The sequence below is a fragment of the Phascolarctos cinereus genome, unplaced genomic scaffold, assembly GCF_003287225.1.
Source record: "Phascolarctos cinereus isolate Bilbo 61053 unplaced genomic scaffold, phaCin_HiC Scaffold_726;HRSCAF=1367, whole genome shotgun sequence".
NCBI lineage: Eukaryota > Metazoa > Chordata > Mammalia > Diprotodontia > Phascolarctidae > Phascolarctos > Phascolarctos cinereus.
This window is the reverse complement of record NW_027556098.1, coordinates 414023554-414049832: the sequence shown is the minus strand read 5'-3', so window position 1 is coordinate 414049832 and position 26279 is coordinate 414023554. Positions and strand designations below refer to the sequence as shown.

General features: G+C 54.1%; 3 protein-coding genes across 6 annotated transcripts; 2 read left to right on the top strand and 1 right to left on the bottom strand.

Moving 5' to 3' along the window:
* The first annotated feature begins 216 nt into the window (after nt 1-216).
* IRGQ (immunity related GTPase Q) lies at nt 217-4815 on the top strand. Its single transcript, XM_021003923.2, has 3 exons — nt 217-477; nt 1584-2133; nt 2722-4815. Exons 2-3 carry the CDS (start codon nt 1592-1594, stop codon nt 4010-4012), a joined length of 1833 nt encoding a protein of 610 aa, XP_020859582.1. The 5' UTR covers nt 217-477; nt 1584-1591; the 3' UTR covers nt 4013-4815.
* Nucleotides 4816-9728: 4913 nt separating this feature from the next.
* On the bottom strand, nt 9729-13407 carry PINLYP (phospholipase A2 inhibitor and LY6/PLAUR domain containing). 2 transcript variants are annotated; one of them, XM_021003863.1, is made up of 7 exons: nt 13317-13407; nt 12824-12904; nt 11900-12016; nt 11198-11356; nt 10565-10708; nt 10267-10328; nt 9729-10088 (listed from the first exon to the last, which is right to left on the bottom strand). In XM_021003863.1, the coding sequence occupies exons 2-7, from the start codon at nt 12891-12893 to the stop codon at nt 9939-9941; spliced, it is 702 nt and encodes a 233-aa protein (XP_020859522.1). In that variant the 5' UTR covers nt 12894-12904; nt 13317-13407; the 3' UTR covers nt 9729-9938. The 2 variants fall into 2 exon arrangements, with proteins under 2 accessions (XP_020859522.1, XP_020859523.1); XM_021003864.1 differs by having other exon boundaries at nt 10001-10328.
* Nucleotides 13408-17780: 4373 nt separating this feature from the next.
* Nucleotides 17781-26008, top strand: XRCC1 (X-ray repair cross complementing 1). Of its 3 annotated transcripts, none has more exons than XM_021003570.2 (17): nt 17781-18143; nt 21087-21179; nt 21481-21591; nt 22136-22294; nt 22466-22543; nt 22628-22733; nt 23079-23209; nt 23380-23500; nt 23576-23801; nt 23888-24004; nt 24144-24204; nt 24695-24824; nt 24966-25020; nt 25098-25234; nt 25432-25522; nt 25629-25704; nt 25805-26008. In XM_021003570.2, exons 1-17 carry the CDS (start codon nt 18093-18095, stop codon nt 25916-25918), a joined length of 1857 nt encoding a protein of 618 aa, XP_020859229.1. In that variant the 5' UTR covers nt 17781-18092; the 3' UTR covers nt 25919-26008. The 3 variants fall into 3 exon arrangements, with proteins under 3 accessions (XP_020859229.1, XP_020859230.1, XP_078002026.1); XM_021003571.2 differs by lacking the exon at nt 17781-18143 and adding an exon at nt 18238-18458; XM_078145900.1 differs by lacking the exons at nt 17781-18143; nt 21087-21179; nt 21481-21591 and having other exon boundaries at nt 21625-22294.
* The last annotated feature ends 271 nt before the right edge of the window (nt 26009-26279 follow it).

The window sequence follows — 26279 nt, the reverse complement described above, 5'->3', positions numbered from 1 at the left end:
TTAGACCCCACGTGACTCTGTCACTTTTGATCGCACGATGACATCACTTGTTTTTGACCCCACATCACGGGTTGCTTGAGCCCCACCAATCCCCAGGGGGTTCCGCCCTGTGACCTCTGACCCGGCTCTTCCCCCTCCCTCTCGCCAGGGCCCCTCCCCTTCCGCCTGAAGGGGCGGGAGCTGCGGGGCAGGTCGAGCGTCTGCGCACGCGCCAAGCCCCAGCTGCCTTTGTTTCGGGAGCGCGTCACCTGACGCGTTCGCCGCTCGTGCCTTTTCGGGAGAGGCCCTGGTGACGTCATTTCCATGACTGAAGAGCCATGACGTCACCTGATTAGACTTCTCCCCCCCCCCCATGCCCCGCCCCGCGCTGACAGCCCCGGTACTACGCCGGGCGCCGGCTGTTTATCTGCTGCGAGCTTTGCGGCCCAGGGTCCGGACGAGGGAGTGGCTAACCCGGCCCCCTGGGGTTTTTGCCAGGTCGGGGGAGGGAACGAACCGAACGGACCGGGGCGCTGCCAGCTGTGGGGGAGGGAGGGGGCAGGACGCCGGGGTCATTGCCAGGTGTGGGGAGGGGGAGGGGGAGAGGACGCCTGGGTCATTACCAGGTGTGGGGAGGAGAACATCTCCTGACCCTGGCCGGGTATGGAGAGTGAGGACAGGATGCCTGGGTCATTGACAGGGTGTATGCGGGGGTGGGGGACTGAGGACAGGATGCCTGAGTCCCTGGAGGGGGGAGGAACAGGATTCCTGAGTTTCTGTCAGATAAGAGGAGGACTAGATGGCCAATTCCAGAGAATGGGGACCAGAATGCCAGTGTCCTTAGGAAGGAAGAGAAGAAAAAGATAGGGGGGAGGGGTGTTGACCTGGAGGCCAGAGGGGCTCAGGTGGCTGAGAGCTCAGTGGCTGGCACCAGAGTGCAGACTGAGTGTCTATGAGTGGTCTCAGGGAGAAGGGGGCCTCATTGGCTTGGGTCCTGAATTAAGGGGAGGGAGGCAGAATTCTTGACTCCTGGGGTGTTTTGTGGAAGAACTGGTGGAATGAATAAAGACCGAGGTTGGGAAGCTCAAGACCTAAGGTGGTGAGGACAGTGAGCTGAGACCTCCGCTTTTATGTGCTGAGTCCTTGGGAGAAATGAAAGGAGGGGATGAGCAGCTGCGAGGGAATTATGTCTGAGATGCTAGGACAAAGCTGTAAGGACTGAGTCGGTGGCTAAGGATTGAAAATAGTAAGTCCTGAGCCCTTTTTGGTACCAGGGCCTATTGTATATACGTCTGGGCTCTGGGGAGGGGCGAGGTGAAGAAAGGAGATGATACCTAGGTCCAGGGGAATGGTCTAAGGAGGGGGTGGGGGCAAGGAGAACCTGGATTCTGAGTGCTGGGATCTCCACTCACCTGGATGCAGAACGGGAAGAAATTGGAAGGCTGAAGATTTGAGTACTAAGTCTCAAGTAATTAGGAACTCTAGATGCCAAAAGGCTAGAAAGATAGCTAAAGAGGAATTTGCCTGGGTCCTGGAGGACAAGAGGAGCCACCTCAGGGGATGGATCACTTGGTGACTCCCTCCTTTCTTCTCTCCACCCACAGCCCCAACCATGCCTCCACCAAGGGGTGATGTAACCGCCTTATTCCTGGGTCCTCCGGGTTCGGGAAAGTCAGAGATCATCGCTGCGCTCCGGGAGGCTCCAGAGGCCTGGCATGAAGACGCTCGCGTCCCTGCCCTCTACCCCGCGGGACCTGGTCTCTTCCTGGGCGAGCTGAGCTGCCCTCCGGCAGTGCCCGAACCCTGGGCAGCCGAGGCTGATGTGCTTGTGCTGGTCTGGGGACCCCGGAGCGGGAACGGGGTTGAGGAAGAGGATGGGTCTCTGCCCGAGGGGCTGGGGGCAGCTGGGCGGGCGGCCCTGGCCCGGGGGGCACCCCTGCTAGCAGTGTGGAGCCGAAGTCCCAGAAATGGGAACACCGGGAGCCCGGAGCAGCCTGAAGACTTGGAGCAGGACAGGATGAAGGCGGCGGCCCAGCTGGCTGCTGCAGGGCTGGGGGCAGCACCACTTTATATACTTAGTCGGCCTGGGCCTCAAGGAACTGACCTGACCAGACTTCGGGAGGCGCTACAGGACCGGGGGGCGGCACTGGAGAGGTAAGGCCAGAACCCCACGCTGCCGCCACCTTTCCCCGCACCTTATGCCCAAGCAGTCTCTCAAGGGTAGGGGCCCTGTTCCTCCCCAAATTTTCTGCTTCTCCCATCTTCTTGACTCCGTCCATGTCTCTCAGAACCCATCTTTTTTTTTTTTTTTGCGAGGCAGTTGGGGTTAAGTGACTTGCCCAGAGTCACACAGCTAGTATCAAGTGATCACGTGTCTGAGGTCACATTTGAACTAAGGTCTTCCTGACCCCAGAGCCGGTGTTCTATGCACTGTGCCACCTAGCTGCAACAGAACCCATCTTCCTGACTGTGATATAATTTCGGGGCTGGGGAGGATCGAAGGAAGGGGGGAGGTAAGAGCCCTAGAAGAGGGTTAGTAACCTGGCCAGGGTGACGGGGCAGGTCAGGGAATGCCAAAGCTCCCCCAAATTCCTTCCCAACGCTTCTTGCTCTTACAGCCTGGCTCCAAGGTTCCCACATGGCCTTGTCCTCCAAGGCTCAGACCATTCATGGTCTCCTGCTACCCCCTTGCAACCTCCGCTCCATCCTCACCCCCAGTCTGTCTATGCTCTCTCCTCCCAGGCTGCTGCCTCCTGCCCAGGAAGGTTTCGAGGTCGTGGGAGGAGCCGAGCTAGAAGCGGTGCGCGAGGCTTTTGAGGCAGGTGGCCTGGAGGCTGCGATGACCTGGCTGCGCTCGGGCCTCGAGCGTCTGGGCAGCGCCCGGGTGGACTTGGGTGTGGCTGGTCCAGAAGCCCCCACAGTTATAGGCTCCCTCCTTGGGCAGCACCCTGAACCCACTCCGTCCTCCCCCGGGCCAGCCCCCTATCCTGCCCCAGAGAGGCCCAATGTGGTCCTTTGGGCGCTGCTTGACTACCCCGACCCCGCCCCCAGCCCTGACCCCAGGCCCGCTCACTACGATGCCCTGGTCCTGGTGGTTCCCGGACCCCCGACGCCTGCTGACGTAGCTCGTGGGAGGGCGTTGGCGGGCCTTGTCACGCCCATCTTCTTCGTGAGGACTGACGGCGAAGGCGAAGATCCTGAACCAGAAGAGGATGAAGAGAAATCTGGTGGCGGGGATGGGGAGGACAAAGAAAAAGGTAGAGAGGACGGGAAGAAATGTGATGGTGGGAAGAATTCGGGCAGCGAGAGTACATCGCCAGATGGAGACCGGAAATCAGGCGGTGGATTTGGGGAGCACGAGATAAAATCGGGTGGCGGGGATGGGGAGGAAGAGGGCTGGGAGGTTCTGGGCACTGAGGAGGCAGAAGACGCACCGCTGCCTGTCTTCCCCCTGCGTCCCGGGGGCCTACCGGGCCTGGCGGCTGCGCTGCAACGAGCCCTGACCCCAGCCCAGGGGACAGCTCTGCTGCTGGCCCTGCCTCCCGCGTCTGCGCGGGCAGCGCGCGCCAAGGCAGACGCGCTGCGGGCTGGAGCGTGGCGCGCAGCGCTGCTGGCCAGTGTGGCAGCAGCTGCGTCCCCGGCCCCAGGGCTGGGACACGCGTGCGACGTGGCGCTGCTGCGGGGTCAACTGGCGGGCTACCGGCGGGCGCTGGGGCTCGAGGCGGCCGCGGTGGCCCGCCGAGAGCTCGCCCTGGGGCTGGAGCCTGGGACTCTGGTGGGGCGCGAGCGCTCTCGACTGGCACTGAATGGAGCGGCACGTGGAGAAGTGGAGGCGCGCCTGAGGGTCTGGGCTGGCGAAGGAACAGCGGGCGGCGCAGCCCTGGGTGCTCTCTCCTTCCTGTGGCCGGCGGGTGGCGCGGCGGCCACCGGGGGCCTTGGGTACCGCGCGGCCCACGGCGTACTCCTGGCCGCTCTGGACGAGCTGCAGGCCGATGCTGAGGCCGTGCTGGGCCCGGGCCCAGACCCTGAATAAGGATCGCACAGCCTTGCTGTGCCCTTGTCTCTGCCCGCTAGAAATCTGGAGGTGGATGGGGGAGGAGGACACCTGGATGTTCCGGGATCTCGGATCCCTGGTGCTGACCGGGGGCTGGCTGGGCGATCTGGATGCCTGGGTCTTTGAGTGGGTGGGTGGAGATCACAATGCAGCCTTCATACAGGATCGGGATGCAGGATGGGACTGGGGGAAATGATGCTACCTGGGTCTTGGGATGGGAAGGCTCTGCTGGTGCAGAGATAGAGGGGCAATGATGAGACTGAAATAGAAGAGAGAGGGGAAGAATCCAGCCTGCTTGGGGTGCTCTCATCTTGGGACTGCCTCTCCCTCATTTGTTTTTCTTGGTCTGCAGTGTGATATAATGGGAATACAGGGGCTGGAGATAGCTGTAGACCAGTAGTTGCCTTTATTTATGCATTTATCCAGTTTCATCCCTGCCCAGCAACCTCCCAGTTGCTAGTTGAGTGGGGGGATCCTATCAGCGTGGCTCTGTAGAGATTGTGTCTCCACCAGAAAGGGGAAGAAATGGGCACCGTCCCTAGATGTTGGCCACCTCGGCAAGCCTTCCCACCCTCTCCTGAAGCTCTGCCTCTGCCAGGCTTCCACAAATACTCTGGCCAGGAGGGATCACCAACTTTGGGCTTTCCACATCTTTCCCTGGGAGAGCACCATTGGCGGGGAACTCATTACTTACCCGTGACAATCCGTTGTACTCTTAGATAGCAGGGGTGTTGATCATGAACTTGTTGCGTTTTTAATAAATATTTTGATAACATTTCAAAGTAATGTGTTCCTTTGTAATCCTGTGTTTGTGTATGCATTCATTCATTTTTGGCTAAGCAATGGGGTTAATTGTGTATACATTTAAAGACATGCTGAGGACAGATTGTGAGAGTGCAGATCTGTTCTATCCTGATTATGCCAATTGTGGCATACCCTCTGAGACACCCAAGAAAGAAGGGCCGTCCACAGCCAGTGCGCTGTTATATTATATATATTGTATATTATATATTATATATCAGGGTTTTATTGGGGTCAGTTGAGGGGGTTTACTCATTGACTCAGCCCTTGGCAGCAAGAGGACAGTGATAGACCTCCAGGCCACCCTTAGACCAGGTCAGATATTATATAGAAACAGAACAAGGAAAGCATAGTGCCAGGGGGTGGTCCAAGTTCACGTCCATGTTCTCAAAGGGGATAGTTGGAGCTTCTTTGGCTGTTTACATTAACTGTGGAGCTATACATAGGTTACCTCTCACACTGTGGCTCCTACCATCCACAGATCCATAGGTTTCACCAGACTGCTAAAGGGGTCCAGGACACAGAAGATTAAGAAACCCTGCTTTAAAGGTTAGGGAATTTTCCCTTACATTGAACTGAATTTCCACCCTGTTTCTCCTTGTTCTGCCCAAGGGGGCCATGCTGAACAAGTCTGCAATCCTTCCTGTAGGGACTGATGAAGACACCTGTCATGACCTTCCTACATCTTCTCTTTTCCCGGATGAACAGCTCCAGGTCTTTGAGTACTTAGTATCATCTGAAGGACTATCACTACCTTGGTTTCCCTCTGCCAGACATTAGGCTTATCAATGTCCTTCCTAAACTGGGGGGCCCAGAACTAAATATGATATATCTGAAGACCCTGGGACCATCACTTCCCTTGTCCTGAACGAGATGCCTTCCTTTTCACATGAACTCATCGAGGCACCCCAGCTTGGACTTGGGTTCTTGATTTTTTGAACCCAAGTATAAGACATGATACTTAGCCTAGTCATCTTATGAGATTCAGCCCAGTAAGGTTTTTATTTCCCAATTTAGCAGTCTCTCTCTCCCAGCCTTGCCACAGCTGCTCCTCCAAACTTCATCTCTTCAAACTTCACTTGGGTTCCTCCTCCCCTTTCTCAGCTGAGTACCTTACCTCATTTTACATATAGAATTGATGCTATTCACTATAAGCTCTACCTTCTCTCCTCTTCATCTCCCTTCACTTAGATGCCTTCTATTTCTTTTTTTAAATTTTTTTTTTATTTTGGAGGCAATGGGGGTTAAGTGACTTGCCCAAGGTCACACAGCTAGTAAGTGTCTTAGGCTGGATTTGACCTCAGGTCCTCCTGACTCCAGGGCTGATGCTCTATCCATTGTGCCACCTCGCTGCCCCTAGATGCCTTCTCATGTGATGAGGTGGCCTTACTCTTTACCAAGGCTTACCCCTCTACGTATTCAAATGATCCCATTTCATCCTGTCTCCAACACTTTTTTCTATTCTGCCCTTGGTAGCTAAACTCTTTGAAAAGGCCATCTACAATAGGTGTGTCCACTTTTTCTCCTCAGTCTCTTCTTATGTCCTTACAATCCAGATTCTACTTTATCTATCATTCCACTAACGCTGCGTTCTCCAAAATCATTAATGATCTCTGTTGTCAAATCCAATGGCCTTTCTCAATCCTCGTTCTCCTTGACTTCTCTATAGGCTTTGACACTGTGGCTCACTCCTCACTGATATTCCCTTTTCTCTGGGTTTTTGGGACACCCCTCTCTTTCATGGTTTTCTTCCCACCTATTAGATTCTTTTGTCTCCTTGGTGGATCTTCTTCCAACTCCACCCCTCTAACCTTGGATGTCCCAAGTCTGTCCTGGTCTACAGTGGCTATCACTGGAGAGAGGTTGAATTCCATTCAGTAAACATTTATTGAGTGCCTAGCCTGAGTCTGGCTCGGTGCTAAGTGCTGGGGATACAAAAAGTGGCAAAAGACAGTGCCTGCCCTCAAGGAGCTTACAGTCTAATGGGGGGAGATAACAGGCAAACAAATGTATGAACAAAGCAAGCTATAGACAGGATTAATAGGTAATTAAGAGAAGGAAAGTATGGTAAGTAACGGTAAAGTAATAAGGTAATTAAGGGGGGGCAGTTGGGGGGGCTTTCTTTAGAGGATAGGATTTTAGTTGGGACTTAAAGGAAGCCAGGGAGGTCAATAGGCAGAGTGGAGGAGGGACAGCCTTCCAGGCATGGGGAAAAGAAGGTGGAGCTCATGGTGAATGGCCTCAATTTCATCTGTCCTTGTCTCCCTCTACTGCTTCACTTGTTGATCTCATCAGCTCCCTTGGATTTCATTGCCTTCCCTAAGTTGGTGATTCTTCAGTTTACCTTTCCTGCCCAGTCTCTCTGCTGACCTCCAATCTCACATCTCCAATTGCTTTTCAGACATCTCAAACTGGATGTCCAGTAGATGTCTTAAACTCAACTTGTCCAAAACAGAACTTATCTTTTCCCCAAACCCTGCCCACCTCCTACCTTCCTATTACTGTAGAGGACAGCACTATTCTCCCATTCCTCAGGCTTGCAACCTTGAAGTCCTGCGGGACTCCCTCTCACTGTCTCACCCCACCCCCACCCCCCTGTATCCAAGCTATGGCCAAGGCCTGTCAGTTTTACCTTTGCAGCATCTCTCAAACACACATTTCTCTCCTCTGACACTGCCAGCCCTCTGGTGCAGACCCTCATCACCTTATGCCTAGGCTACTGTAATAGCTGCTGGGGGGATCTGCCTACCTCAGGTTTCTCCCCACTGCAGTCCATTCTCTATTAAAACATTGAAGTGATTTGCCTTCTAGGCAGATCTGATCATATTTTACACACACACACACACACCCCTCACAATAAACTCCAGTGGTTCCTTATGACCACCAGTATCAAACACAAAATTCTGTTTGGCATTCAAAGCCCTTCCTCACCTGCCCCCTCCTCCCTTTCTAGTCTTCTTACCCTCCTCAAAATGTCCCTTTCGATTACTGACCCTGGCCTACTGGCTATTCCATGAACAAGCCTCTCCGTTTCTCGGGTCTAGGCATTTTCTCTGTTCCCCATGCCTAGAAGGCTCTCCCTCCTCCATTCCATCTCCTAACCTCTTTCTCTTCCTTTAGGTCACAACACAGTGCTTTCCCTCTTAATTATCTCCTGTGGGAGATGCTGTCTATCGCTTGCCTTGTACATACATTTGTTTGCTTGCTTATCTCCTCCATTAGACTATAAACTCTTCGGGGCAGCTAGGTGGCACAGTGGATAGAGCACCGGCCCTGGACTCAGAAAGACCTGACTTCAAACCTGGCCTCAGACACTTGACATTTACTAGCTGTGTGATCCCGGGCAAGTCACTTAACCCCATTGCCTAGCCAAAAAAAAAAAAAAAAAAGACTATAAACTCCTTGAGGGCAGGGAGTGTCTTTTGCCTCTTTTTGTATCCCTCTTAGCTCTTAGCACCAAGCCTGGCTCTCAGTAAGTGCTAAATAAATGTTTATTGACTTGGAATGAACTATAGCCACTGTAGGTCAGCCACTCCTCCAGCATACAGCTTCTTCTCTACTCTCGTGGCCACCATCCTAGCTCAGGAACTCACCATGCCTTTGGCAACCACCTCCTAAGTGGTCTCCTTGCCGTAAACCTCCGATCATAGCCATCCCTTACACACCTGCCAAAGTGATACTCCCAAAGTTCAGGGTGCACTCTTGCTCAAAAAAAAAAAAATGCAGTAGCTTGCTGTTTCCCGTGCGATCAAATAGACATTCCTCTGTTAGACATTTAAAGTTTTTCCCAACCTGGCTGCTGTCTGCCTTTCCAGACTTAAACATTACTCCCCTTCATACACTCTACAATCCAAATAAACCGGCTTGGTATTTCATCTCGTGTCACACTGCATCTTCTTTCTTTGTGGTTTTGTACAGGCTGAGTCCTTCATGCCTGGGATACACTGCTTTCCTCCCCTTTGCCTCTTATAATATTATAACATTTATGTAATGTCTACTATGTGTCAGCTACTCTACTAAGCACTTTTATAATTATTATCTCACAACTAGCCTAGGAAGTAGGTGTTATTATTATTATCCCCATTTTACAGTTGAGGAAACTGAGGTAAACAGAGGTTAAGTGACTTGCCAGCTTCACACAGCTAGTATTTGAGACTGAATTTGAACTCGGGTCTTCCTGACTCCAGGCCGGATGGTCTATCCATTGCACGACTAGGTTCATCTTAGAACTGCAGAAATCCTTCCAGGACTACCACTAATGGCACTTCCCATGTGAGGTCTTTCCGGCTCTCCCCAGGTGCTACTGCCTTCCTCCAATCCCACCTCCCAAATTACCTTCTATTTATTTGCATATATTTCTATGTCATATTCCCTGACAGAATGTAAGCTCATTGAAGGCTGGAACATTGCTGTCAGGGTCAGTGCTGTCGTCCATTTGGGGTTTTCTTGGCAAAGATACTGAAGTGGTTTGCCATTTCCTGCTCCAGCTAACTTTACAGATGAGAAAACTGAGGCAAACAGGGTTAAGTGACTTGTCCAGGGTCTCGAAACTAGTTAGTATCGGAGGCCAGATTTGAACTCAAGAAGATGAGGCCTGGCGTTCTATGTATTGTGGCTGGCTAGCTACATTCACCTGACTGGACCATTCTCCGGCCCAGGTTTCCTCCTGTTGCCTCTCATTCCTATGCTCATCCCCTGACCCTTCAGACTCAGGGGAAAGGCACAGGGGCTTCTTTTCCAACTGATCTCTCCCATTTAAACAAAACCCCAAAAAAGGCCACATAAAATTCAGTATAATTATAGTGACCAAGAAAGAGTTGAAAACTACATCCTTCTTTACAGAGGTACGATGTGAAAGAGTACATATACTGTCACACATTGTTGACTTGGCTGATTTTACCGAACTGTTTTTTTTTCTTTTTTCTTTATTCTTTGGGACAAGGGCTGGATCACTGGAAAGAGTAGAGGGAGGGATCTATTTGGAAATGAAAGCGATGGGAAAGTATTCATTTCCCTCCTCGTTCCCCTCCAAGGGGAATTGGTATTTGAACTTCACCGACGCTATTCTTGTGCTCTTCTGCCCCTCGGGGTGCAGAGACTGAGATTATCTGAGTTCAGCGAGCCTGGTTGCTGCCTTTCCTAAGCTCCGACCTGAGCCCCTGTTCGTCTCTACCTCTTCCCTTATGCCCAACGTGATGCCGCTGACTCCCGAGAGACATATGCAGAGCCGATCGTCTAGGGGAACTGGTTTAATCTGGGGACAAGAGGAGCTTGGTGGTGAGGATAGGGTTTGGGATGGGCTCCAGATTCGATGCTCAGCGGACTGGGACGGAAAGTTTTTTCTCTGCCCAGCCAGGGGGTTGGGGAGCAGGGACACAGTCGGCCCTTCGAAGTTCGTAGGTGTAAGTCACCGAGGGCACCACACCACCAACCTGGGCGTTGCAGGCGCTCTCACTGGCACATCCACGGGCGGCAAATTTGGCTCTGAGGATGCCTGGGGGAGGTGGGGTGGGGTCAGCCTCGGACCCTGGAGCTCTGCGCCCTACTCCACCCGGCTGTCTAATTCTCCCTCTCAGTCAGGGGATCAGGCTGCCTGATTGACCCTGCCTACGTAGGGACCCGGGTCCTGACGCCCCAGTTCCCTCAGCTACGCAGTATCCTGGCACCTAGACACGCCTCGCTCAGTGGCCCAGCCCCAGTGTCCATCTCTCCCTCCCCGAAGCTTTTCACCTGCATACACCGTCCCCGCGAAGTAGACGCAATGTGTCTCGTTCCCTACGCACTGGACCAGCTCCTTCCCGGAGCAGTATTCGCGGAAGGTGGCCTTACAGGCTGGGCAGCGGAGTCCGTTCCGTGTGCTATTGTTCCTCGGGGCTGGGGTGGAGGGAGGGGGAAAGATTGCATCTGCCCCGGGCTAGGCTCAGGGCCAGAGGGCTCGGAGGGAGGCTGGGGGAGGTGGGTGGGAGAGGCCCATTAGCTCCAGCTGAGCTGGCTGACTTCTAGGAATACTGGAGGCGGGAGGTGGGAAGTGTGAGAGAGAGCCAGTTTGAACAAAAGTGAGCGGACTCTGGGAAATTCAGAACCTGTGGGCTCGGAGGGAACGGAATATCTGGGGCCACAGAGATAGAAGGGTACCCTCTTAGAGTCTGGAAGTGAGGAAGGAAGAGCAAGGCTCTAAGAAGGTCATGATGGGCAGTTAGACGCTGGAATGGGAACAGGGTCAATGGCTTGAAAGATGAGAAGGAAGGAATGGAACATTTGAGAGGATCGGGCTCAAGGATATGGGAGACGGTCAGGCAGAGAGCTTTAACGGGATAAAACGGACCACTGGGGTTAGGGGTGGGGGAGGGGAAAGGGCCATACTCGGGATGCTGCCCTTGTTACAGCCGTCTTCCTGGCAACAATACGAGTTGGACACCATGTGTTCCTCGAGCCCCAGACTAGTGGAGATGAAGCCTGAGTAACAGTGCTTGTATTTCATGCAGCTTTTGGAGGTGTCCACGGACTCTATGCCCCCTGGGACTGAAGGGAAAAAAGGTGTCAGGAACTCTCACCATCAGCCCACACACACACACACACACACACACACACACACACACACACACACAGACGATCTTCCCTTAAGGTCTCTCTCCTCATGCCATAGCTGGGGAGCAGGAGAAAGAGGCTGGGTTTGTACCATGGATCTGGGTTCAAATCTCAGCCTTGCCCACCTACTGCCTCCATAGCGTGGAACCTAGTAGGTGCTTCTTCATAAATGTTTTTTGACTGACTGACTTTGGAGAAATCACTGAGCCTCAGTTTCTGCTCCTGTAATATGAGGAGGGGTGGAAGTGGAATAGATGGCCTCTAAGATCCTGGCAACACCCCATGATGTTCACTTCCCCCATATTTGTGACAGCTTCCCCTCCATACCTGTGTTAGTCTTTCTTCATAGACCTCTGTAACAATTTTAGTTTCTCCCCTCCACCAAAGCTGTGATGGTGTCATCCTCCCAATACCTGAGATGGTCTTCCTCCCCACCCCCCATGGACTCACCTCATCTCGGCACCCCTCCTCCCATACCTGTGGTGGACAACCCCACAACGATTATGCAAGCATCCTTCCCGGCCTCACAGAGCTTCAATTTGCCAGTGCAGGAGGGTCCTGAGTGCTTACACACCTCACACGTCAAGGACTGAGCTGCGGGGAAAGACTGGGGCATCAGGACCCCTGGGTCTCTGAGGAGGCAGAAGCATGGGCAGTAAGACACATAGATCTCTGAAGGGATGGGGTGGCAGGATGAGGAATCCTGGGTGCCTGAGGGGGCATGGATGGGGAATCAAGACCACTGGGTCTCTGCCAAAGATCTGGATGACTGAGTTCCTGCGATGACCAGGTCCTGTGACCTGGGTGAAGCAATGAGGGAGACCCTGGACATTCACAACCAAACTATGCCCTGGCGGCAGGAAGTCACCCGGTCTGAGGCTGCACTGTGTAATTACATGGCTGGGGACGCCTGACTCCAGAATTTGGGCTGGAATGGGAGAGGGATGTTGTTCGAGGTTGGAGGGCAGGTACTTCTTTTGGGGTGGGGGGGAGGGGGTAGCTGTCAAGGACCCAGGAGCTAGCTTTACTAGACATTCTTGTTATCTCAGGGGAGGGACCCAGGGGGTCCAGGAATGAGGTACCTGAGAGCATGAATGATCAAAATGCCTAGGTCCCCAATGTTCTGATAATTTGGTGCCTAGATTCCTAGCTCCGCAAGAGAATGGAGGACCTAAACATTTGTCTTCCCACAAGTGCTGGAGGTGCAAATGCCTAGATGCCAGAAACTAAAGGGGCTTGCCTGCAGGATGAAATAAAGAAGTCCAGAGATCTGGATCCCAGTGAGAGAAACAAGTTGTGAAGTTACTTTCCTGGGATGATGGAGCTCTTGCTTACTGCTCTCCCCTCCCCAAATCCTAGAGTCCAGGACCCCCAGCCCAGGGGTTCTGGGCTGACACTCACCAAGGGACAAGAGAGTACAGAGCAGGCTGAGGGCCAGCAGGCCTAGCTGGGGGCTCCTGGTGATCCTCATGATGTCTGCTCCTAGATCAGGGCCCATGAGCCTTATAGAAGGGCAGAGGCAGAGGGCAGGGCCAGCCCAATCCCCACCCCACTCCCTAGCCTGGTCCCAGCTACTAGGATAACCTCAGAGGATCCAGGGGCCTGTGTTCCCTTCCTCCTCTCTGCCCTTAGCCCACCTCCTACCTTACGGGATGACAAAGCTTGGAAGGAGGGAAGAAGCCAACGTGGGGAGGAGTCAAAGCCCCATTCTCTTCTGCCCAGTTTCCTTAAGACAGCTGCCTAGCATGAGTCACACCCAACCCTGCCCAGCTTCTCCACCCAGCTTCTCCTTGCCCAGCTTGTCTCTACATGTTGCTATGGGGTCCAGGATGCCTGGGTCCTTCCTCCCCCAACACCTGCTCACACTCCTGCCTTCAAGTGCAGGCTTCTTTACCTGCCACCCCTCCCAGTGATGGAGCAAAGCAAAAGTCCCTGAGAGGGGGGGACAGGGGGAGCCCCCAGTCACTTCACAGAATCCTCCATTGTCAGAGCTGGAAGGGACTTTGGAAAATAGAATAGCAGAGGACCCTAGAACTTGGAATGTCAGAGCTGGGAGGACCCTTAAAGGTACAACCTCCTCGTTTTCTTTTTTCTTTTTTGATTTTTTGTTAATTTATTTTAATTTATCAACAATCACATCCTAAGTTTTTGAGTTTAAAATTTTTCTCCTCCTCCTTCCCCCCCTCCATCCCCAAGATGGTGAGCAATCTGATACAGGTTATACATATACACTCCTATTAAACATATTTTCACATTAGTGATGTTATAAGGAAGAATTAGAACCAATAGGAGGAACCACCAGAAAGAGGAAACAAAACAAAACAGAAGGAAAAAACCAGCAAATAGTATGCTTCAATCTGCATTCAAACTCCATAGTTCTTTCTTTGGATGTGGATAGCATTTTCCATCATGAGACCTTTGGAGATGTCTTAGATCCTTGCATTGCTGAGAAGGGCTAAGTCTATCAACATTAGTCATCGCACAATGTGGTACAACGTTCTCCTGGTTCTGCTCGCTTCAGTCAGCATCAGTTCATGCAAGTCTTTCCAGGTTTTTCTGAAGTCAGCCTGCTCATCATTTCTTATAGCACAATAGTATCCCATTACATTCATATACCACAAGTTGTTCAGCCATTCCCCAATTGATGGGCATCCTCTCAATTTCCAATTCTTTGCCGCCACAAAAAGAGCTGCTATAAATATTTTTGTACATGTGGGTCTTTTTCCCATTTGTTTGATCTCTTTGGGATACAGCCCTAGAAGTACTATTGCTGGGTATGTACATTTTTATAGCCCTTTGGGCATAGTTCCAAATTGTTCTCCAAAATGGTTGGATCATTTCACAACTCCACCAACAATGCATTAGTGGTCCAATTTTCCCACATCTCCAACATTCATCATTTACCTGTTTTCTCATATTGGCCAATCTGATAGGTGTGATGCGGTACCTCAGGGTTGTTTTGATTTGCATTTCTCTAATCAATAGTGACTTAGAACATTTTTTCATATGACTTTAGATAGCTTTAATTTCTTCATCTGAGAACTGCCTGTTCATATCCTTTGACCATTTATCAGTTGGGGAGTGACTTGTATTCTTATAAATTAGACTTAGTTCTCTATATATTTTAGAAATGAGGCCTTTATCAGAGATGCTGGTTGTAAAAATTCTTTCCCAGTTTTCTGTTTCTCCTCATTTTCTAGATGGAGAAACTGAGATCGCTCTGCAGATTCCTTCCTGTCTGAAGGCCTCAGTTTTTCCATTTGTTGGAAAGATGAATTCTAAAATCCCTACCAGCTCAAAATCCATGATCTCATAATTAAGATGGCAACTCCAGCTGGGGAATCCTACATTATGATGGCTTTTCCACCCACTTGCTGTTATTGCCCTGAGCAAATCACATTCTCTCCTTCCTCTCAGTTTATGTGCCTGTAAAATGGAATCATTAATGATTATCTCCTGGAGCTGTTTCAAGAAAAGAGCTTGTAAGCTGGGAGACACTGAAGTGGCTGGGGGTCCTTTAGGAGGGGAAAGAGAGGTCCATAGCATGTCAGGGAAGGGGACCACCAACACACAGAGAAGCACTGGAGAGCCTTCCACCAGAAAATTTGACATCCGTGGATGGGAATTTTGTGCTCTGGAGCAATCATCTCTGCCTCAGTTTCCATCAGATGGTCAGAGCCAGGAGCAGATTTTCAGGTGGTTCATCAGACCAAGAAATAGGGACATGACTCCTGGAGACTCTAATTTTGTTCCTCAGAGGGCATCTTGCTCTTGAAAAAGTGGTAGAAGTTGGACACTAGTCACTGTAACCAGTGGACCAAAACTCTGAGTTTACACAGCCCGGGTTTGAGCTTGGGGGTGGGCTTTGGTTCCTGCCACCCACCTCCACACCCTCCAAGGTTCATTCTGGGAAATCTCACAATATAATTCCTGGCTAGTGCTCCACAGATGTTAGTGAAAGGGCTTCTCAAGGCAACACTACATTTACAGGGGATATAAGACCACCTTTATTTTATTCAGTCTGTCAAACAGCCTACTGTATGCTGGGCATTATACTAAGTGCTGGGGATGCAAAAAGAGGCAAAAGACAGTCCCTGCTTTCAAGAAGCATACAGTCTAATGGGGGAGAAAACCTGAAAACAAACATACAAAGCATGTGCTATACAGGATAAATAGGAAATAATAAACAGAGGGGAAAGCACTGGTAGTAAGGGGGGTTCTATAGAAGGTGGAATTTTGGTTGGGACTTAAAGGAAGCCAGACAGGTCAGTGGTTGGAGTGGACAGGAGGGTGGTGTCACTGGATCAAAGAGTACATGTTGAGGAGCGAGGTGTAAGAGGACTAGAAAGGTAGGAGGGGGCAGGTTATGAAGAGTTTTGAATGTCAAACCAAACATTTTGTATCTGATCCTAGAGGCAATAGGGAGTAGGGGAGGGACATTACTGGATCTGTGTTTCAGGAAAATCACTTTTGTGGCTGAATGGAGGACAGACCAGAGTGGGGAAGAGTCTCTAGGCAGGCGGAACTCCCAGCAGCTATTGCAATAGTCCAGGTGTGAGGTAATGAGGGTCTACATCAGAGTGGTGACAGTGTAAGAGGGGGGGAAAGAGGCGTATTTCACCCCACAGATAACGCAGAATTCAAAAGTTAGTAGCCAACATTAATATAGTGACAGGCACTTTATCAATATTATCTCATTTGATCCTCACAAGAATCCCGGGGGGCAGGTGCTATTATTACCCCCATTTTACACATGAGAAAACTGAGCCCAGGTTTAACAAGCCCAGGGTCACCCAACTAGTCAGGATCTGAGGTTGGATTTGAACTCAGCTCTTTCTGACTCCAGGCTCAGCGCTGTAAGCACAGTGGCCTCCCTTGGCTGCTTCTATTCTGAAGTCTGAGACGCCTCCGGAAAGGGAACAAAACTGCAGGCAGGCTAGACAGGCGATGCCCTGAAATTCTGGTGACTCTGTTTTCAGGGACAGAGATGCCTTGGGAGCTCGGCCAGGCGGAGAGGAAAGCACACCTGAGGCAAGCCCCGCCCCCCGCCCCACCTGGCCACCTGCGGCAGCTCCTCACGAGCCTGGGAGCCCCGTCCATGGTGCTCTTCTATTTTCTCCGGGGAATTCCCTGCCTTTGGATCGCTCGGACCCCATCACGCCCCCTTGCCTTCTCAGACCTGAGCTCACTAGGCAGCCCCGAAGACCGGCGCTCCCAGAACGTCCCCACCCGGAGCCGGCTGCGGGCTGGGTTCTGGGATCACCTATGGTTGCAGTCTGGTGCAGCAGGTTTGGGTAGACCATTTCTATAATAAAAGCGCATCTGACGGTCCCCAGGTGGAAAGAATCCCCGAGGAAGTCTTTTTATTTTAAGTTAACAACAACAACAAAAAGCAGATAGCGAAGACATTAGAAACCCTCCAAGAGGAAGCCGGGGGTGGTCTCCGGGGTCTGCAGGGGCTCCAGGGGCGGGGCACGTATTGGCACGCTAGACACTAGTTTGATCGACATTATGGATCTCTTCTCCATCACTCAACGACCCAAGCGCCGACATGCAGCATTTGCCCATTTCCATTTGTGCTTGCCCCCTCCCCAAATGAACAGCTGACCCGGGGGGGCTCATCGGGCGCCCCCTCCTCCAGGAAGCCTTTCCTGATCTTTCCCCCAGAATTACTTTGTATCTATTGATCTGTGTACAAGCCACATCCCCCACCCACAAAACCTCCCCAAGGGAGGAGTTCAGGGGGTGGAGAAAGGGGAGCCGTGAATGGTACAGCCACCGCCCTTAACTGAATAGCCTGTCGTCAGACGGCACCCTTCGCAAAACCAGGCCTAGTGCTGGGTTGGGAGGACCTGGGTTCTAGTTATGCCCTTTGCTGTGTGTGTGACCTCAGATAATTCGTTGCCCCTCTCTGGGCTTGAATCCGACCACGTGGGCTCAGCTCCAGGTGCCTGGGCTGGATCTGAGGTTGCCTGGTTTTAATGGGGCTTGGAATGGGTCTGCGGGGGCCCACCCACCCCATACCTACAAGGACGCCCCCAAAACTGGGCTGACTTGGGGGATGCAGAAAAGCACTGGGATCCTCCGACTTGGGCAGCCAGGAGGAGTCGCCCTCGGACGATGCCATCCTATCGGAAAGGAGAACAGGGTTGTAGTGACCAATGGGAACGGGCTGCGGAGTCCAGGAGGCGGGAGGCAGGTGTCATGGTAACCTCCTGAGGGCGGGCTAGCGAGAGGGAGGGATAGAAAAGTCATGGAAAAGGGGTGGAGCCAAGGGAAGGTGGCCATAGAGAGACTGGGCTAGAGTGGAGAGTTGGAGAGGGGCAGGACTGGAGCGGGGGAGAGGAGAGTAGAGAGGAGCGGGTAGAGAGGCCACAAAGGCTGGCCATTGGAGGGACAGCCCGGTCAAGGGGCGGGCTTAGAGCCAGGAGAGATCATAGAGAGGGTAGTCTAGAGTAGCCAGGGTGGGGGCGGAGCCAGCCAGGGAGAGCAGGACCAGTGCGCCTGCGCGACGGCAAGGAGCGCGCGCCCGACTTTGAACAGGCCCGGGAGGCTGCGCGCCTGCGCACTAGTGCTGCCCTAAAAGAGCGGCCTCCTGCTTCCCAGGCGCTGGCCTGGTCCGGAGGCCTCGGATTGTGAGGCCTCGTCCTGCCTGGCCTCTGGCCCCACCATGCCCGAGATCCGCCTCCGCCATGTGGTGTCTTGCAGCAGCCAGGATCCGGTGAGGGAACCAGAGGAGGGAGAGGGGCATGACTCTTTGTGGACTTCCGGTTACGGAGGCCCGGCGGGAGGGACTTCCGGTTATCCAAGGGGCTCCAGGAGTGTCTATGGGGGCCACCTGGGGGTGTCTGCAGGCACTTGGAGGTGTCTAGAGCAGGCACCTGGGGTGTCTATAGGAAACGCCTTGTAGGTGTCTGTGGGCATATCTATCGGAAGGACCTGGGCGTGTCTGTGGGAGTGTCCATAGGAGGCACCTGGGGGGGCCCATAGGAGGCACCTGGAGGTGTTTAGCAGAGTGTCTATGGGTACAGCCTGGGTATGTCAACGGGAAGCACCTGGGGTTTCCATGGGGTCCCTTTGGGGTCCACCTGGGAGCGTATCTATGACATATTTGTCATGTCTAGAGGGGTCCAGGAATGTCTGTAGGGGACTTCTGGGGGTCTAATGGGGACATTTAAGTCTTTGCTATGGACAGTGGTACCTCCATAGAGGCTTCAGGAATGACATTATAGGACACTGTAGGGGTGCCCATAGGGGACATTTAGGACTTCAGGAATGTCTTTCACCGAAGGTGTTTGTAGCAGACATCCGTGAATATCCATGGGAGGTTCAAGAGAGCCTGGGAATGACGTTTGGGGGCCCCTGCAGGTGTCTGTGGGCTCCCTCTCCCCTCTAGAAGGAGGCGATCACAAAGAGCCAGCCTAGCCTCTTCCAGGGTAGGCCAGAGGGTTGCTAGGTGTAGACCAGAGTCTACCTAGATTTGGGTAGAGCCTCTGCCAGTCTCTGCCGTGTTGTAGACGGCGTGGAGAGCAATGACCTCGCCTGCCTGGAGCGGCTTCAGAAGGGGCTTAGGGGTCGTCCCCGGGAGTCTCAGGGTCAGTGCTCTTTCGACATTGTGTTAATGACTTGGCTGGTGCTGTTGATTGTCAGGGCAGATGCTCTGGGGCTGGGAGAAATACTGGCCATCAGGAAGGACAAAGAGCTCTGGGGGGGCCCAGCGGTCAGTCAGGTCCTACCCATTTCTTTTCTTTTTTTTTTTTTTGTCAATTGGAGTTAAGTGACTTGCCCATGGTCACACAGCTAGTAAGTAGTGTCAAGTGTCTGGTCTGAGACTAGATTTGAACTCAGGTCCTCCTGCCTCCAGGCCCAGTGCTCTATCCACTGTGCCACCTAGCTGCCCCTGCCCATTTCTTCAGAGCCTGCCAGGTGCCGTGGGAATGCAAAGAGTGAACCATCCCTCCTCAAGAGCAGCTTATGTTCCAGTGGACATGTAGTTTGTTTTTATAGAATAAACACAAATAGGGATGCACGTGAGGCCTTTGGCTCAAGCTTGTCCCAGAGGATGTAAGCTGGGCAGCAACTTTTCTTAACACTCTGATGAAAAGTTTGCAGCATCCATGGAAGTTAAGAAAACAAGTGTGATGATCTTGGCCCAGGAGGACTGGACAGGGAGGGTGGTGGGGGTTGGGGGCCTGCTGGCCTCTGGCCTGTGCTACCACTCTCTTCAGGATTGGGCTAGTTCTGGGCTCCCTAGCCGAGGAAGGGCACAGATGAGAGAAGGCCTCTCCGGGAGGATAGTGTGCATAGGCGTGTTAGGGCTTTGAAAGCTATCTCTAGACCGCTTGGCGCCAGGCGGCAGAATAGGCATTGACAGGATGGACATTTGCACCCAGAGTAAGAAAAAACTTCCTGACCACTGAAGGGGTGAAAGAAAGCTGATGACCACTTGTTGGCCCCACAAGCCCAGGTCATTTCTGCCCCTGGCTCCTGCAGCCCCTTCAGAACTTGGAGATTCTTTGATATTGGGGGGGGGGCAGAGCAGAGGAGTTGTAGAATGGCTTTGTGGGCTCCAGGTATGTCTGTGGGGGACATTTGGGGGCTCTGCTGTGAATGTCTTAAGGGGTTCAGATATTTGGGGGTGGGGGAGGCAGAGGTGGCCTCGGAGGTATCCGTAGGGGAGACCTTGGAGGGCCTAGCCTGAGGTTGTCTGTCCACAGGAGACGTCTGCGATTATCTGGGGGGGCTGAGGATGTCTGTGGGGCGGGGGCGCGTAGTTCTAAGACTGTCCATAGAAGATTCACGGTATAGCTGCAGGGTGCTTCTGAAATGACCACTAGGATACATCGAGGGACATCTGTTAGAGCTGCCGGGAGGTTATCGCAGACATATAGGAATCCAGGAGGTGGGGGGGAAGCTTTGCTGTAGGGGGCGTTTGGTTCTTTATAGGGGACACAAAGGTATTTGTAGAGGGGATTTCTAACATCCAGGTGTGTCCAGGGAGCTTTATAAGTTATCTGTAGGGGCATATAGAAGTAGTCATCAGTTGGGGGTTCTCATATTTGTCTTCAGGGGCTTTTGTAGGTTTTGACACTGTCTCTAGATGCCCTTATGGGGGTATCACAAGGGGACATCTAGGAATAGCTATGGGGAGCTCCCAGAGATAGCCTTTGAGGAGCTTCCAAGGGCGTTTATAACGGTCCTTCAGAAGTGTCTGTGGGGTCATTCCAGGAGCAGCCGTAAGAGCACCTGGGAATTTCTGAGCAGTACATGGATCTGTAGGAGACGTTGGGGAGCCCCTGGCAAGATGAGGAGATTGCCAGGGCCCTGCAGGACAGACATCCAGCTCCAGAGGGGTGGGCCCTGGGGGGAGAGGGCCAGAGAAGGGCTGATCCACCTCCCTCTGCCCTGCCCCCTCCCCCTCATTCGCCACACTTCCAGGCAGCTACAAGGTGCAGTGGGTAGAGTGTTGGATCTGGAGTCAGACCCGAGTCAGATCTGGCCTTAGACACTTACTGACTCTGTGACTGGGCAAGTCACTTAATCTCTGTTTGCCTCAGTTTTCTCAACTGTAAAATGAGGGTAATAATGAGGAAAATGCCTCCTAGGATTGTAATCAGCACAGGGCCTGGCTTGTAGTAGGTATTTAATGTTTGCTCCCTTCCAGACTCATTCAGCTGAGAACCTACTGAAGGCCGACACTTATCGGAAATGGCGCTCTGCCAAGGCTGGGGAGAAGCAGATCTCTGTCATCCTGCAGGTGACCCAGGCCTTGGAGATCCCTCCCTCCCCACCCCACCGTGAGCAGCCCTCTGCCCTCACCCCTGGCCATCCACGTCTCTATCCCAGACCTGTCTCTAGGGCTCTTTCCCTTCCCAGCCTAGATCCCATCACCTGGGCGAGGAGTCAGGAAGCTTGGGTTCAACTTTGGGGATCTTTGCTTGGGCATCTGTATAATACGGGCCGGGGAGAGGCGGCTGCTAAGGCCAGGCCTAGCCTTCGGCTCTTGCTGTGCCAAGGGCCCTCCAGCCCTGATGCAGGGCCCCCTTCCCTCCCCCCAGCTGGAGAAAGAAGAGCAGATCCATGGCATCGACATCGGGAATGAGGGCTCTGCCTTTGTGGAGGTGCTGGCGGGCAGCTCGGCACATGGCAGCGGAGGGCAGGACTATGAGGTGAGGCTGCCAGCCCGGAGGCGCTGTTGTCCCTGAGTCCCACACAGGAGGACCATTCCCCCGCTGCCCGATGGGCTTTATCTCTAATGTGCCGTGAGGTCAGAGCTGCCTCTGTGTGTCTGTGTCTGTGTGCGTATGTTTGTGTGTGTGTGTGTCTATGTTTGTGTGTATCTGTGTGTGGGGGGGGTGTCTGTGTGTGTCTGCGTGTGTGTGTGTCTGTGTGTGTGTGTGTCTGTGTCTGTGTGCGTATGTTTGTGTGTGTGTGTGTCTATGTTTGTGTGTATCTGTGTGTGTGGGGGGGTGTCTGTGTCTGTGTGTGTCTGCGTGTGTGTGTGTCTGTCTGTGTCTGTGTGTGTATGTTTGTGTTTGTGTGTGTGTGTGTGTCTATGTGTGTGTCTGTGTCTGTGCGTGTATGTCTGTGTTTGTGTTTGTGTGTGTGTGTGTCTATGTTTGTGTGTGTCTGTGTCTGTGTGTGTCTGCGTGTGTGTGTGTGTCTGCGTGTGTGTGTCTGTGTGTGTCTGTGTCTGTGTGTGTTCTGTTCCAGGTCCTCCTCGTCACCTCTTCATTCATGTCCCCATCTGAGAGCCGCAGTGGGACCAACTCAAACCGGGTCCGGCTCTTCGCTGCTGACAAACTGGTGCGGGCCACGGCTGACAAACGCTGGGACCAGATCAAGATCGTGTGCAGCCAGCCCTACACGAAGGTCAGAGCTGAGCTCCCGGACACCAGGGCATGAGGGATGAGAACCTAGGGTTTCTGGGGAGGTGAGGGGAAAGGCCCGGAGGGTGGTACAAGGGCTCCCAGCAGGGCTGTACCCAAGTCCCCAGGATGGAGCGGGTGAGCCTCCAACCTCTCTCCTCTCTCCGGCCCCCAGGACTCTCCCTATGGCCTGAGTTTTATAAGGTTGCACAGCCCACCCGACAAGGAGGAGCAAGGGGCTACGTCCTCTCCGGTGAGTGAACTCCACCTCTCTCTCTCTCTCTCTTCTGCCTCGGGCCATGGGGTGCCCCCTCCCCCTAAACTTGCTTCTTTGCAGAAGGTGACCAAGTTGGGAGCCTTTCGAGTAAAGGAGGATGATGGGACCAGCAGCTCCCTGAGACCTGGGGCCCTCTTCTTCAATCGGGTCAGCAAGGCTTCTCCAGGTGAAATAGGACTAGGGCCTGGAGAGAGACACCTGCCTGGGGCTCTTTAGGGCTCTGGGACCCAAGATCCTGGTTGCTCAAGGTGGAGTTGGGGGCTGGGGCAAGAGATGGGACATCTCTAAGCGGGTGGGACCTGGACTCGGGAGTCCCTGAGCTGGTGGGGCTGGGCACCTGAAGCCTGGCTGGGGCTGGGGGCCCGGACACGCAGCCTCCTGGGGGAGGCGGAGGCTGAGTCCATGGAAGCCCTGAGGCTGGAGCACCAAGATTCCTGAGTCCTAGGGGGCTCGGGGCCCAGGGACAAGTCAGGTTCCAGGGCAGGTCCTGGAAACTTTGTCTCCTCTACAGCCCCCGCCAAAGAGCAGCCAGGCCCCAGTTATGCAGCAGCCACACTGCAGGCCTCCCAGGGCTTGGCTACCCAGTCTCCTCCTCGAATATCTCCCCCCCAACCCCCATCCTCAAGCAGAGCTCCCAGCAAGGTGAGGCCTTTGGGCCGAGCAGGGGGATCAGGAGATGGGCCTTGTCTCCCCACATGGCTCACTGGCTGGGACACGGGCTTGGACTGGAGTTGGAGGAGGAGGGGGATTTGGATAAAGAGCCATTACCCCCAGACACACAGTGTGTCCACATACATACACCCTCTCGCCAGCCCCAAGAGTCTCCTAAGGGCAAGAGGAAATTGGATTTAAGTCACGATGAACCAGGAAGCCCCCGGAGACCCCAGGCCCATGCAGCCCACCCTAAGCTACCAGCCCTCAAGAAGCCCAAAGGTGAGGCAGATAGAGGGGGCCAGGGCAGGGTCCTTGCTCCCAGGACCCAGAGTCATAGATTTCTGTCTCTTTCAGTGCCCACTGCGAGCCCTGCCCCTGCCCAGTACCCTCCACAAGCTGAAAAGAAAGGGGCCAAAGCCAGGGCCGGAGCTGGGCCTGTCCAGCTGGGGAAGGTCCTGGAGGGCGTGGTCGTGGTGCTGAGTGGCTTCCAGAACCCCTTCCGCTCGGAGCTTCGAGACAAGGCCCTTGAGCTTGGCGCCAAGTATCGGCCGGACTGGACCTCGGACAGCACCCACCTCATGTAGGCCGCTCCCCCCGCCCCCGTCTCCCTCCTGCTCGCTCCAGGGGAGCCCAAGCATCTCCCTGACCTCTGACCTTCGCCCTCAGCTGTGCCTTCGCCAACACACCCAAGTACAGTGCAGTCCTGAGCCGGGGCGGACGCATAGTGCGCAAAGAGTGGGTGCTGGACTGTCACCGCATGTGGCGGAGGCTGCCCTGTCGACGGTGAGGACCCTCTCAGGGAAGGGGGCTGTGGGTTCTCTTGGCGACAGGCCTCGGGGGACTTGATGGCGAGGTGGGGGCAGGTGCCTCTCTGACCTCTGATAGCCTCTGCTTCTGTCTGCCCACCTGCGCCCCTCCCCAGGTACCTCATGGCAGGTCCGGACTCTAGCAGTGACGAGGAGACATCCCCTCCCACCACAAAGGTAAGGTTCATCAGAGGACTGAGATGACCCAGCCAACAGCTCTGCCCTTCCCTCGCCTCCTCCTGCTCCTCCCTTAGAGGCCAGAGCACATGCAGAGAAAGAGGGTGGAAGCCAGGCCAGATGAGGAGCAGCTGTAGGGGATGGGGGGGGCGGTGTTTAGCCTGGGGGCGGGGAGAGAGGGAAATAAAGGGGGAGGGGAGGAGGGAGAGGTGGAGGGAGAGAAGGAAAGAAAGGAGATGGGGAGGAGGGAGAGGTGGAAGGAAGAGGGAGGGGAGGAGAGGGAAAGGTGGGAGGAAGACGAGGGGGAAGCGGTCAACATGGGAGCTCTCTTCCAGTCAGAAGAGCCACTTGAGGGAGGAAGGGTTTTGTTCTGTGTAAGGACAAAGCGCCCACAGTGAGAGCTACCTGCAGGTGGGATGGCTCTGGGTGATGCCTGTCATGGCCCGGTTCCGAAGTGAGACATTGTAACTGTCTCCTGTCCCTCTCTTAGCGCCCCCAGGCAAACCACCAGCCTCCAGGAGCAGGGCCCACGTCAGGCCCCAGGACTCCGACCCCTGAAGAGCCAGGGACGGCCCCCAGGGGGCCCCAGAAAGACCCAGATCCAGAGGAGGAGTTGGCAGGTAAGGCCCTAGACCCCTCCTCACAAGAGGGAGCTCTGGGAGAGAATGAAACCCAGGTCCCAGAGGACTGGGAGGGAGCCTTTGGAATCAGTGCCTTGTGTCTGTTGCGTGAATGCATGAACGAGTGCTTTCTGCCCTCAGATGCTCAGGATGATGGGACCGAAGATTCTGGTGACACAGAGGATGAGCTGAGGAGGTGGGTGAGTTGGAACAGGAAAGGAGAGGTGGGGCAAGGTCCCGGCAATCACTGGGCTCCTCTCTGCGCTTCCCCAGGGTGGTCGAGCTAAGCGACCAGAAGCAGCCCCCAGATCCAGGGGAGAATGGAGAGGACCCATATGCCGGGTCCACTGACGAGAACACAGACGACGAAGGCCCAGAGCCGTTGGACCAGCCCATCCCCGAGCTCCCAGGTGTCGTCGTCCACTCCCTCCCCGTCTGCCCCACCCAGAGCCTCCCCCCAACTTCCTTTCCCGAGGCCCATCTGGTCCCAGGGGCTCACCCCCTACCCTGGCTAGGCACCCACCCACCCACCTGCCTGCCCCTCATGCTGCTGGCTCAGCTCAGCACTTCCACAGTCCCTTAACTGCCCCGTCCCACGTCCCCCCAGACTTCTTCCAGGGCAAACACTTCTTTCTCTATGGAGAGTTTCCCGGTGAGCAGCGAAGACAGCTGGTGCGATTTGTTACAGCATTCAACGGGTCAGACTTGGGGCGGGGCACGGTGGGGGTGGGGCAGGGTAGGAGTAAGCCCAGCAGAGCCTGAGTTTTCAGGGGTTCTGATGTGTCTGCCTCTTGGATCCCACAGGGAGATAGAAGACTATATGAATGACCGAGTCCAGTTTGTGATTACGGCCCAGGAGTGGGACCCCAGCTTTGAGGAGGTGAGGAGCCCTTGCTGCCACACCCTGGGGCAGAGGGAAGGGGTGGCAGAGGTGGAACCTGGCTTAGATCCCAGCCTGTCCTCTTCCCCCACCTCCCCAGGCCCTCCTGGAAAACCCGTCCTTGGCCTTTGTCCGTCCCCGCTGGATTTACAGCTGCAATGAGCAGCAGAGGTTGCTGCCTTACCAGCTCTATGGGGTGGTCCCCCAGGCCTGACAGGCAGACGGACGACCAAGCCTGGCCCAGCTCTTCCCCTCCCAGTCCCTCCCACCCCCAGAGCTGTAATAAAAGTCACTGTTTGGAGCAGCCCCTGCCTGCTCTTTTCTGAGGCCCCCTGATGTTGGGGGGGGGGTAGGGTTTCAGGATCCTCAGTTTCTATCCTGACTCTCCACCCTTTGTCACAGGCCCCAGGTCTCTGGATAAGTCTCCCAGCTTTCATGAAGGAGGCTCTGGGGAGCTGTTAGGCATTGTGCCTATGGAGTGGAGAAGCCCTTTTTCGGGGGGACACCCATGGGACATAGGCTTCCATGTAACACTGCGCTCCCTGCCTAGACCGCCCATGGGAACAGTGCCCCCC

Excerpts from the sequence above, each read along its gene's own strand:
- PINLYP (XM_021003863.1), bottom strand. The coding sequence starts at position 12,893 with ATGAGGATCACCAGGAGCCCCCAGCTAGGCCTGCTGGCCCTCAGCCTG. Across the intron at positions 10,709-11,197 it reads TAACAAGGGCAGCATCCCGA|CCCCGAGGAACAATAGCACA; the intron begins GTATGGCCCTTT and ends CCTCCACCCCAG. Across the intron at positions 10,089-10,266 it reads AGAGCGCCTGCAACGCCCAG|ATTAAACCAGTTCCCCTAGA; the intron begins GTTGGTGGTGTG and ends TCTTGTCCCCAG.
- IRGQ (XM_021003923.2), top strand. The coding sequence starts at position 1,592 with ATGCCTCCACCAAGGGGTGATGTAACCGCCTTATTCCTGGGTCCTCCG. Across the intron at positions 2,134-2,721 it reads CGGGGGGCGGCACTGGAGAG|GCTGCTGCCTCCTGCCCAGG; the intron begins GTAAGGCCAGAA and ends CTCTCCTCCCAG.
- XRCC1 (XM_078145900.1), top strand. The coding sequence starts at position 21,749 with ATGTTTGTGTGTATCTGTGTGTGGGGGGGGTGTCTGTGTGTGTCTGCG. Across the intron at positions 23,210-23,379 it reads CAAGCAGAGCTCCCAGCAAG|CCCCAAGAGTCTCCTAAGGG; the intron begins GTGAGGCCTTTG and ends CCCTCTCGCCAG. Across the intron at positions 25,235-25,431 it reads GCCCATCCCCGAGCTCCCAG|ACTTCTTCCAGGGCAAACAC; the intron begins GTGTCGTCGTCC and ends ACGTCCCCCCAG.